The sequence below is a fragment of the Lethenteron reissneri genome, chromosome 56 (genome assembly GCF_015708825.2).
Source record: "Lethenteron reissneri isolate LAM-NWPU_2019-01 chromosome 56, ASM1570882v1, whole genome shotgun sequence".
Classification (NCBI taxonomy): Eukaryota; Metazoa; Chordata; class Hyperoartia; order Petromyzontiformes; family Petromyzontidae; genus Lethenteron; species Lethenteron reissneri.
Window position 1 is genome coordinate 6640339 of NC_083834.1, and position 12500 is coordinate 6652838.

At 54.6% G+C, this 12500-nt stretch overlaps 1 protein-coding gene across 1 annotated transcript in view; it reads right to left on the reverse strand.

Moving 5' to 3' along the window:
• Positions 1-263: 263 nt before the first annotated feature.
• LOC133357031 (lateral signaling target protein 2 homolog) overlaps positions 264-12500 on the reverse strand; it is a 267632-nt gene continuing 255395 nt past the window's right edge. The window contains exon 2 of the mRNA XM_061574771.1: positions 264-470. Within this exon, the coding sequence (XP_061430755.1) occupies positions 264-470 (207 nt within the window). The remainder of the gene's footprint in view (positions 471-12500) is intronic.

The window sequence follows — 12500 nt, forward strand, 5'->3', positions numbered from 1 at the left end:
AAACGACCTCTCTCTTTGTGCCGATATGTGTTCTCTCTCTGTGTGTCCTTGTGTTGTCTGTCTGCTTGTATGTCTGTCTATAGTTTTCTAGTTAGATTTTTGTTGCTATTTCTTTTATGCCTGATGATGATTGCTTGTGTTGCAATCGAAACGTCGTAATATGCTATTATTTAATTTATTATTTTATCTTTAGACGTGACTTAACCGAAAGAACCAAAGAAAAGGTGACCTAGAGTTGACCTTAGGGTGACCTAGCGGTGACCTTAGGGTGATCTACTGGTGACCTTTGGGTTGACCTTTGGGTTGACCTTTGGGGTGACCTTTGGGGCGGCTGTCACCTCGAGCTCCGAGTCGCGAGCGAGGCTCCGAGCTCGCAGCTCCTCCAGTCGCTGGGCGACGTCTGCGGAGTGGACGTGGAAGTAGTCCGCGTAGCTCCTCGCGAGCTCATCCAGACACCCGCGGGGGTCGCCCTGTGAGAGACACGAGGAGGAGGTGGAGGAGGGGACGAGTTTGAGTGAGCAGATGATGCAATAATAAGAAGAAACAAATATCTTCTTGGTTCTTTCGGTAAAGTCACGTAGAAGGGAAATAATAAAATAATAATAAACATAATAAAATAATTCTCACGATGTTTCGGCCAGAATGCAAGCAGCGTCTGTCTTTCCGACAGACCTGTTCTTCACCTGAGGACGGCTGCTTGCGTTGTGGCCGAAACGTCGTGAGAATTATTTTATTATGTTTTATATTTTTATTATTTTATTATTTCCCTTCTACGTGACTTTACCGAGAGAACCAAGAAGATGAATCCCTGCAGTCACGAAAGCTTTCAATCGAAACAAACAAACAAACAACAGCAGCGTCGGCTGGCGACTTCCAGGGAGCTCACTCGAGGGAGTGTTACTCTTAGGTTCTTTCGGTAAAGTCACGTCGGTAGAAAAATAAAACAATAAAATAAAAGAAAAATTTCACGACGTTTTTTTCCGCCTGAGGACGACCGCTTGTGTTACGATCGGAACGTCGTGATTTCTTATTTTTTTGTTTTATTTTATTTTGTCTACCCTACGTGACTTTACCGAAAGAACCAAAGAGTATGGATTCCTGCAGTCACGAAAGCTTCAAATCAAGATTAGAGGGGGTGGGAGCGAAACGTCGGACATAGTGGTGGATACGTTTTGCGCAGAGGTCGCAACCGAGTACCCGATACCCGTACCCTACCCGATACCCGGCTACCCGTACCCGGCCGAGTACGGGTACGGGTACTCGTTTGCGACCCTGGTGCGGCCGGGTACAGGTAGACCGTGAGTCACTGGTGAGTCACCGTTTGTCACTCATTTCCCAACGTCTTGTCTCTTCTCACAATTCAAGTTCCTAGAATCAACCCACCCGCGCCTGCAACGTGGCTTCATCCCAGAGGTCGCAATCAGGTACCCGATACCCTTACCCGGCGGGGTACGGGTAGGGTACGGCCGGGTACGGGTACCCGTTTGCGACCCTGGTGCGGCCGGGTACGGGTAAGGAATCAAAGCCCGTTTGCGACCTCTGGTTTCGCGACACCTGTGCGGTGATCTGCAGCTGCTGCTGCTGCTGGCACAGTGCTGGATGATTACAGGCAGCCGCGTGGTACATAGTCACCGACAAAGACAAAGATCCCCCGTGTAACCTTAACAGACTGTTGGGGCAAGTGCTGTTAGCGAGTAGCACCTATGAAGGCCTCGCGTGGCGCAAGAGGGGGTGGGTGGCCAGCACCACGCCCGGCCGCTTTTGTCTCCCTATTGGCGATGTCATTACCCACCCCACCAGGTACTCATTTGAGGCTAAGTCAACCTAGGGGAGGCCCAGGGCCGGTTCAAATAATCGTCACCGGTGTTGGTGGCCGTGAGCGGGAATCGAACTCGGGTGGCTGGGGTTCGGAGCGCAACGTGGCTCTAACCGCTGCACCACCGCTCCCCATCACCTCCACCACCCCCATCGCGACTATGAATCTGCCATCGATTTGCTCTCCATGGGCCGTACGAAGCCCGCAGCAGCAGCGGCGGCAGCGGCAGCAGCAGCAGGAGCAGAAGCAGCGGCAGCAGTGGCAGCAGCGGCAGCAGCAGCAGGAGCAGTAGCAGCAGCAGCGGCAGCATCAGCAGCAGCAGCAGCGGCAGCCGCAGCATCAGCAGCAGCAGCGGCAGCAGCAGCAGCATCAGCAGCAGCAGCTGCGTGGGGAACAGCGCTCGCCGTCTGTCCCGGCGTCTCTCACTCAACCTCTTCCCTTCTGCCGCGATCGCAACCCGCACGCCACGTGCCCATAACCTCGAGATGTCGGGAGGAGGGGAGGGGGCTGGGAGATGGGGGGAGGGGGGGTGCAGGAGGAGGAGGCTCAATTTCGATTTGAAGCTTTCGTGACTGCAGGGATTCATCTTCTTGGTTCTTTCCCTTCTACGTGACTTTACCGAGGAGGAGGAGGCTCGTGAAGGACGTTTACTGGGCAGTGCCAGACTTTGGTGCATCTTGAAGCTACCGGGCAGTTGGAGGCAGTCGCCCTCCAACAACAACAACGGAGGGCAGAGGAGAGACGCTCACAACAACGGGCGGAGCGCCGGGTGGGTAAATCGCAGCAAGTTAGCAGAGTAGAGGGGGTTCAGCTGATACATCTACCGGTCATCTCAGTCAATCGACCCATGGCACCTGCTGTCAGCAGCGAGCCTTCGACATTTTACGCGGCCTCAAAGTGCACCTAGCCTGGCACGAGCGCCGCGGTGACGTCACCGCCACTTAGGAACTAATTGCAGCTGTTGCCTTGGTGTAGGCCATCGGTTTGATTGATTTAATGAACACAAATGAATAATGAATATAGGACGTCCGATCTTCTCATTAACAATGCCGTAGCCAGAGTGGAAATTATTATGATTTATACATTTTTATAATGGCACTAAAACGCAGAGATAATTAACTCTCATTGTGGTCGTGTCGTGGTATTCTGTCGTAATAACAATCTTGCATTTTTTGGCAGCTATAATGAACAGGATTAAATGTTTCACTCGTGTTTGGTGGCAGTGGCGGTGTTGCCGTCATGAATGAAGTTAATTAATAAAGCATCCCATTCGTCAATCTACTGCTGGATGAAGCCCTTCCCCAAGCAGCTACCATCTCTCCAAGCATCTTCATCATCTCTGCACCATCTCTCCACCATCTCTCCACCATCTCCACCATCTCTGCACCATCTCTCCACCATCTTTCCACCATCTCTGCACCATCTCTGCACCATCTCTCCACCATCTCTGCACCATCTCTCCACCATCTCTCCACCATCTCTCCACCATCTCCACCATCTCCACCATCTCTCCCCCATCTCTCCACCATCTCTCCACCATCTCTCCCCCATCTCTCCACCATCTCTCCCCCATCTCTCCCCCATCTCTCCACCATCTCTCATTTGAGGCTGAGTCAACCTAGGGGAGGCTCAGGACCGGTTCAGATAATCGTCACTGGGTGTTGGCCGTGAGCGGGATTCGAACCCGGGTTGCCAGGTTCGTAGCGCAGCGTAGCGCTAACCGCTACACCACCGCTCCACACACACACAAACACAGACTGACTCACACAGACTCACTCACACTCACTCACACACCACACACACACTCACTCACACTCACACACACTCTCACTCACACACACTCACTCACCACACACACACTCACAGACTCACACACACACTCACACACACACACACTCACTCAATCACACACACTCACACTCACTCACCACACACACACTCACACACTCACTCACACACACTCACTCACACACACACTCACTAACTCACACTCACTCACACTCACACACACTCACAGACTCACACACTCTCACAGACTCACACACACTCACTCACACACTCACTCAATCACACACTCACACACTCACACACACACACTCAATCACACACTCACACACACTCACTCACACTCACACACTCACTCACACACTCACTCACACACACTCACTCACACACACAATCACACACACACACTCACACACACTCACACACTCACTCACACACACACTCACACACACTCACACACACACTCACACACTCACTCACACACACACAGTCACACTCACACACTCACTCACACACTCACACACACTCACTCACACACTCACACACACCACACACTCACTCACACACTCTCACACACACAGCACAGCCCGGCAGATGGAGACGACCTCCCAACACTCACAGCTCCCCCCCTCCTCCTCCTCCTCCACATCCCTAAACGAGCATCCAACGATGCCTCCCCGCTGAGACTTTGCGATCAATGCCGCGGCCACACGGCCAGAGAGGGGTCGGTGGGGGGGGGGCGAGGGAGGGGGTGTCGGGGGTGGGGGCGCTCTGGCGTTGGAGGTGATTTGTGAATGGACGGAGCTTGAGAGAGATTTGAGTCAAGCTCTGCCTTCCCCGAACGCGACGACTCAACCCTCCCGGTGTCGCCTTCACGGGGACGCGAGTAGCCCCGACGAAGTCCGGCACGGCACGCGAGGGGGTGGGGTGACTAGCACCACGCCCGGTGCCAGGTACTCGTTCGAGGCTGAGTCAACCTAGGGGAAGCCTAGGACCGGTTCAAATGAATCGTCACCGGTGTTGGCCGTGAGCGGGATTCGAACTCGGGTGGCCAGGTTCGTAGCTTAGCGCGCTAACCGCCACAAAGACAACGACAAAGTTCCCCCGTATAGCCTTGACGGACTGTTGGGGCAAGTGGTGTTAGCGAGCACCTATAAAGGCCGGCACGGCACACGAGGGGGTGGGGTGGCCAGCACCACGCCCGGCCGCCTTTGTCTCCCCCGGCGCCGATGTTTACACACAGCACCAAGTACTCAGTTGCGGCTGAGTCGACCTAGGGGAGGCCCAGAATCGGTTCAAATAATCATCTCTGCTGTTTGCCGTGAGTGGGATTTGATCTCGGGTCAGTCCGTAGTGTAGCGCGCTAACCACTATGCCACCGCTCCCCGACACACACACTAACATACATTGTCACCATCGGCCATGATCTACCCACTGCTGCATTAAGAACCTCCACCCAAGACATTACCGTCTCCGAAGCTAAAGCAGCCCTCTGTATAGCCTACAATGACTATTGGGGCAAGTGCTGTGAGCGAACACCAATTAAGGATGCAGGCAAGATGGCACCAGAGCAGTGGTCTTCACTCGTTTTCAGTGGCGGGGTGGGGGGGAGCTCTTCCGCTGATGAGACACCGTCAGGTGAGGAGGGCCGCCACACGTTTGAAACCATCGGGGGTTTGATAGCGGCACGATTACAATGATGATGGGGGCTGTTCTCACTTGTTGTGTGATTGTCGGGGGGGCGCACTAAAGGCCACCAGAGGCCACACTAAAGGCCACCAGAGGCCACACTAAAGGCCACCAGGGGCCGCACTAAAGGCCACCAGAGGCCGCACTAAAGGCCACCAGGGGTCTCACTAAAGGCCACCAGGGGTCTCACTAAAGGCCACCAGGAGCCGCACTAAAGGCCACCAGGGGCCACACTAAAGGCCACCAGGGGCCACACTAAAGGCCACCAGGGGCCACACTAAAGGCCACCAGGAGCCGCACTAAAGGCCACCAGGGGCCGCACTAAAGGTCACCAGGGGCCACACTAAAGGCCACCAGGGGCCACACTAAAGGCCACCAGGGGCCACACTAAAGGTCACCAGGAGCCGCACTAAAGGCCACCAGGGGCCACACTAAAGGCCACCAGGGGCCACACTAAAGGTCACCAGGGGCCACACTAAGGCCACCAGGGGCCACACTAAAGGCCACCAGGGGCCACACTAAAGGTCACCAGGAGCCACACTAAGGCCACCAGGGGCCACACTAAAGGCCACCAGGGGCCACACTAAAGGTCACCAGGGGCCACACTAAGGCCACCAGGGGCCACACTAAAGACCACCAGGGGCCGCACTAAAGACCACCAGGGGCCGCACTAAAGACCACCAGGGGCCACACTAAAGGTCACCAGGGGCCACACTAAGGCCACCAGGGGCCGCACTAAAGACCACCAGGGGCCGCACTAAAGACCACCAGGGGCCACACTAAAGGTCACCAGGAGCCGCACTAAAGGCCACCAGGGGCCACACTAAAGGCCACCAGGGGCCACACTAAAGGTCACCAGGGGCCACACTAAGGCCACCAGGGGCCACACTAAAGGCCACCAGGGGCCACACTAAAGGTCACCAGGAGCCACACTAAGGCCACCAGGGGCCACACTAAAGGCCACCAGGGGCCACACTAAAGGTCACCAGGGGCCACACTAAGGCCACCAGGGGCCACACTAAAGACCACCAGGGGCCGCACTAAAGACCACCAGGGGCCGCACTAAAGACCACCAGGGGCCACACTAAAGGTCACCAGGGGCCACACTAAGGCCACCAGGGGCCGCACTAAAGACCACCAGGGGCCGCACTAAAGACCACCAGGGGTCGCACTAAAGACCACCAGGGGCCACACTAAAGGTCACCAGGGGCCACACTAAAGACCACCAGGGGCCGCACTAAAGACCACCAGGGGCCGCACTAAAGACCACCAGGGGCCACACTAAAGACCACCAGGGGCCGCACTAAAGACCATCAGGGGCCACACTAAGGCCACCAGGGGCCGCACTAAAGACCACCAGGGGCCTCACTAAAGACCACCAGGGGCCGCACTAAAGACCACCAGGGGCCACACTAAAGACCACCAGGGGCCGCACTAAAGACCATCAGGGGCCACACTAAGGCCACCAGGGGCCGCACTAAAGGCCACCAGGGGCCGCACGAAAGGCCACCAGGGGCCACACTAAAGACCACCAGGGGCCACACTAAAGACCACCAGGGGCCACACTAAAGACCACCAGGGGCCGCACTAAAGGCCACCAGGGGCCACACTAAAGGCCACCAGGGGCCACACTAAAGACCACCAGGGGCCGCACGAAAGGTCACCAGGGGCCACACTAAAGACCACCAGAGGCCACACTAAAGACCACCAGGGGCCACACTAAAGGCCACCAGGGGCCACACTAAAGGCCACCAGGGGCCACACTAAAGACCACCAGGGGCCTCACTAAAGGCTACCAGGGGCCACACTAAAGGCCACCAGGGGCCTCACTAAAGGCCACCAGGGGCCACACTAAAGGCCACCAGGGGCCACACTAAAGGCCACCAGGGGCCTCACTAAAGGCCACCAGGGGCCACACTAAAGACCACCAGGGGCCACACTAAAGACCACCAGGGGCCACACTAAAGGCCACCAGGGGCCACACTAAAGGCCACCAGGGGCCACACTAAAGACCACCAGGGGCCTCACTAAAGGCCACCAGGGGCCACACTAAAGGCCACCAGGGGCCTCACTAAAGGCCACCAGGGGCCACACTAAAGACCACCAGGGGCCTCACTAAAGACCACCAGGGGCCACACTAAAGACCACCAGGGGCCTCACTAAAGACCACCAGGGGCCACACTAAAGGCCACCAGGGGCCTCACTAAAGGCCACCAGGGGCCACACTAAAGACCACCAGGGGCCACACTAAAGACCACCAGGGGCCACACTAAAGGCCACCAGGGGCCACACTAAAGGCCACCAGGGGCCACACTAAAGGCCACCAGGGGCCACACTAAAGGCCACCAGGGGCCACACTAAAAGCCACCAGGGGCCTCACTAAAGGTCACCAGGGGCCACACTAAAGGCCACCAGGGGCCTCACTAAAGGCCACCAGGGGCCACACTAAAGGCCACCAGGGGCCACACTAAAGACCACCAGGGGCCACACTAAAGACCACCAGGGGCCACACTAAAGGCCACCAGGGGCCACACTAAAGGCCACCAGGGGCCACACTAAAGACCACCAGGGGCCACACTAAAGACCACCAGGGGCCACACTAAAGGCCACCAGGGGCCTCACTAAAGGCCACCAGGGGCCACACTAAAGACCACCAGGGGCCACACTAAAGACCACCAGGGGCCACACTAAAGACCACCAGGGGCCACACTAAAGACCACCAGGGGCCACACTAAAGGCCACCAGGGGCCACACTAAAGACCACCAGGGGCCACACTAAAGACCACCAGGGGCCACACTAAAGGCCACCAGGGGCCTCACTAAAGGCCACCAGGGGCCGCCCACTGTCGGCCCCTGGTGGTCTTGCAATGACGAATGCTGCCCGAGGGAGATGGTGTGATCAGCACCACGCCCGGCCGCCTTTGTCTCCCCAGCGGTGATGTTCCGTACCGCGCATGGGACTGAATAAAGACTGAGTCAACCCCCTGGTGCTGAATTTCGATTTAAAGCTGTCGTGACTGCAGGGATTTATCTGCTTGGTCCTTTCGGTAAAGTCACGTAGAAGGGAAATAATAAAATAATAAAGAACCAAGAAGATGAACCCCTGGTGCTGCTCAATCAATTGTTGTTATTTGTGATGGGCAGGTCGCTTCTGAAGATTAAGTTACTACCCCAGTGGGATTCGCCTCGTAGGATGGGGATGGTTTGTCGCTGTATTTGTGTGTGTTTGGGCGGTGTATTCTTGGGTCTTTCGGTAAAGTCACGTAGATCGATTCAAATAATCTATCTAGATTCAAATAATCTATCTAGATTCAAATAATCTATTTAGATTCAAATAATCTATTTAGATTCAAATAATCTATTTAGATTCAAATAATCTATTTAGATTCAAATAATCTATTTAGATTCAAATAATCTATCTAGATTCAAATAATCTATCGAGATAGATTCAAAGAATCTAATTAAATTCAAAGAATCTATTTAGATTCAAGTGATCTATTTAGATTCAAATAATCTATCTAGATTCAAATAATCTATCTAAATAGATTCAAATAATGTATTTAGATTCAAATAATCTATTTAGATTCAAATAATATATCTAGATATATTCAAATAATCTATTTAGATTCAAATCATTCATTTAGATTCAATTAATCTATCTACAAAGAAGCTATCTACGTGACTTTACCGAAAGACCCAAGAATATGAATTCCTGCAGTCACGAAAGCTTTAAGTCGATATTTAGGTGATGTGTTTACCTTTCTTGTTCTTTTTTGTTACTCTTTGTTGTCGTAGCGTTCTAAATCCCGTGGCCCTACTGGGCATCTGTGCAAAGAAGAGCTTCATAGCTCATCGGATTCGCCCTGCGATAAGAATACAGATTTCTATTTCTGAATTGCAGTGCTCCACATGTAGGCTTTTAGTGCAATACGTAACCATTGTTTTTTTTATTCCTCTTCTTCTCGATTAATTAAATATATGAAATGAGTCTGTCGCTCGCTCACACACACACACACGCCAAAAAAAAAACATTCAAAAGCATTTCGTGACAAAGCGAATCCATTACGCGATTTCCCAGGAGGTTATAGCGAGTAGAATTGTGGACGGTGGACAAACGTGACGCTACGGAGGACGGCTTAATGCACGCGCCGGATATTTTTTGTTGTTGCTATCGATCTTCTTCGGTCTTCAGAGTTACGGATAGCGGCCAGACGATGGTGGTGGTGGTGGTGGGGGGGGGGTTGGGATAGAGACAATTGCGCTGTCTTTTAAAGAGAGCGGAGAACGGGGAAATTTAATATTCGAGACCGGCCTAAAAGAGACACTGACGGAGGGTGGTCAGTCGATATTTGTGTGCGCGCGCGTGTTCTTACTTACGGGAAGCACGGGATGGTCTCAAGATGAAAGCCCCAGGAGATAATTTGGGATTTTCGATTGCATAGCGTCTCAAGGATGGATGTCTACGTACACAAGGGTGGGTTGCGTCCAGTACCTAGAGTAAACGAGGTTTAGTTTACACCATTGGAACCTCATTTGCCAGTAAAAGATATGATAATTGGTTCTAGATTTGAAGCTTTCGTGACTGCAAGGATTCATACTCTTAGTTCTTTCGGTAAAGTCATGTAGGTAAAAAATGAAATTAAAATTTATAAAAATAAAAGAATAAAAATCACGACGTTTCGGAGGAGTTGAGAGAGGTGGTTGCACGTAGGAAGCTCTGTGTTGTTGGTCTGATAGGTAGGTGAAGAGGTGGGCAGCAGAGGTCGCAACCGGGTACCCGATACCCGTACCCTACCCGATACCCGGCTACCCGTACCCTGCCGGGTACGGGTAGGGCTACCCGTTTGCGACCCTGGTGCGGCCGGGTACGGGTACGAGTAGGCCGTGAGTCACCGGTGAATAACCGTTTATCACTCATTTCGTGTAGGGTACGGGTAGCGTACGAGTACCCATACCCTGCCGGGTACGGGTACGGGTACCCGTTTGCGACCCTGGTGCGGCCGGGTACGGGTACGGGTAAGGAATCAAAACCCGTTTGCGACCTCTGGTGGGCAGTGAGGGGAGAGGATAACCAAGATTCTGGTGAGCGACGTTGGAGGTGGATGGAGCTCAGGAGCGTTGCGAACAAACGCAGAGCTCCCAAGCAGATCCGTGTAAAGGCGAGTTTCTCACAACAGAAGCTTCCACGAGGGGCTGGGGGTAGGGAGGGGGGCGATTGGGGGGGGGGCAGGCAGGGGAGAGGGGGGGGGGGTCACCGCACGAAAGGTCACGGCAAATTACACAAAGGTTGAACACAATCAATCGCGGGCAGCGCGCGTGAAAAATGATCAAAGTCGGGTGTAGGTTAAAACGCCAGCGTATATTTAGCGGGAGCGGGATATAAAATATCTCTCTCTCTATCTATATATAAATAGCGCACATCAGGCGAATGAAGCTTCTTCTTGTAGAGTCAGAAGAAGGGGGGTGGGGGGGGGGGAGAGAAAGCCGACGGATGATGGTTCATCCTCAACCGGCGTTCGTTTGGAGGCACACCGGCCCAGGGAAAACTGCACCCTGGTTTATCTTGCCGCGTGGCTCGAACGAATGCGCCGCTGCTGCTGTTGTTGTTGTTCCGTATCTCCGATTAGCACGGTTGGCTACGTACGGTGAGAACAAAAAATAATCAACACACGTGGAGGGGGGGTGGGGGGGCGTAAACCCGGAGGACCCGGAAAAAAATCCACGCGACCACGGGGAGAGAGAGAGACACGCAAACTCGAAATATACAGCAGCAGGCGTCAGGGTCGAACCCACGACCTCCTGTGTACCAGGCGAGGTAGTTAACATCTCACCACAGCGAGAGAGAGACACGCAAACTCCAAATACACAGCAGCAGGCGTCAGGGTCAAACCCACGACCTCCTGTGTACCAGGCGAGGTAGTTAACATCTCACCACGGGGAGAGAGAGAGACACGCAAACTCCAAATATACAGCAGCGGGCGTCAGGGTCGAACCCACGACCTCATGTGTACCAGGCGAGGTAGTCAACATCTCACAACGGCGAGAGAGAGAGAGACACGCAAACTCCAAATACACAGCAGCAGGAGTCAGGGTCAAACCCACGACCTCCTGTGTACCAGGCGAGGTAGTTAACATCTCACCACGGGGAGAGAGAGAGACACGCAAACTCCAAATACAGCAGCGGGCGTCAGGGTCGAACCCACGACCTCATGTGTACCAGGCGAGGTAGTTAACATCTCACCACGGGGAGAGAGAGAGACACGCAAACTCCAAATACAGCAGCAGGCGTCAGGGTCGAACCCACGAACTCCTGTATACCAGGCAAGGTAGTCAACATCTCACCACGGCGAGAGAGAGAGAGACACGCAAACTCCAAATATACAGCAGCAGGCGTCAGGGTCGAACCCACGACCTCCTGTGTACCAGGCGAGGTAGTTAACATCTCACCACGGCGAGAGAGAGAGAGATACGCAAACCCCAAATACAGCAGCAGGCGTCAGGGTCAAGGTCGAACCCACGACCTCCTGTATTCATACAACACCGGCGGGTGTTGATTAAAATATAGCGGTGGGCGGGTAGCTGAGTGGGTGGGGGGGGGGGTAGCTGAGTGGGTGGGAGGGTAGCTGAGTGGGGGGAGGGTAGCTGAGTGGGTGGGGGGGTAGCTGAGTGGGTGGGGTAGCTGAGTGGGTGGGGGGTTAGCTGAGTAGGTGGGGGGTGGGGGGGTGGGGGGTAGCTGAGTGGGTGGGGGGTAGCTGAGTGGGTGGGAGGGTAGCTGAGTGGGTGGGTAGCTGAGTGGGCGGGAGGGTAGTTGAGTGGGTGGGAGGTAGCTGAGTGGGGGTGGGTAGCTGAGTGGGTGGGAGAGTAGCTGAGTGGGTGGGGGGGTAGCTGAGTGGGTGGGAGGGTAGCTGAGTGGGGGAGGGTAGCTGAGTGGGTGGGGGGGGTAGCTGAGTGGGTGGGGGGGGGTAGCTGAGTGGGTGGGAGGGTAGCTGAGTGGGTGGGAGGGTAGCTGAGTGGGTGGGGGAAGGGTAGCTGAGTGGGTGGGAGGAGGGTAGCTGAGTGGGTGGGGGGAGGGTAGCTGAGTGGGTGGGGGGTAGCTGAGTGGGTGGGAGGGTAGCTGAGTGGGGGTGGGTAGCTGAGTGGGTGGGTGGGTAGCTGAGTGGGTGGGTGGGTAGTTGAGTGGGGGAGGGTAGCTGAGTGGGTGGGGGGGTAG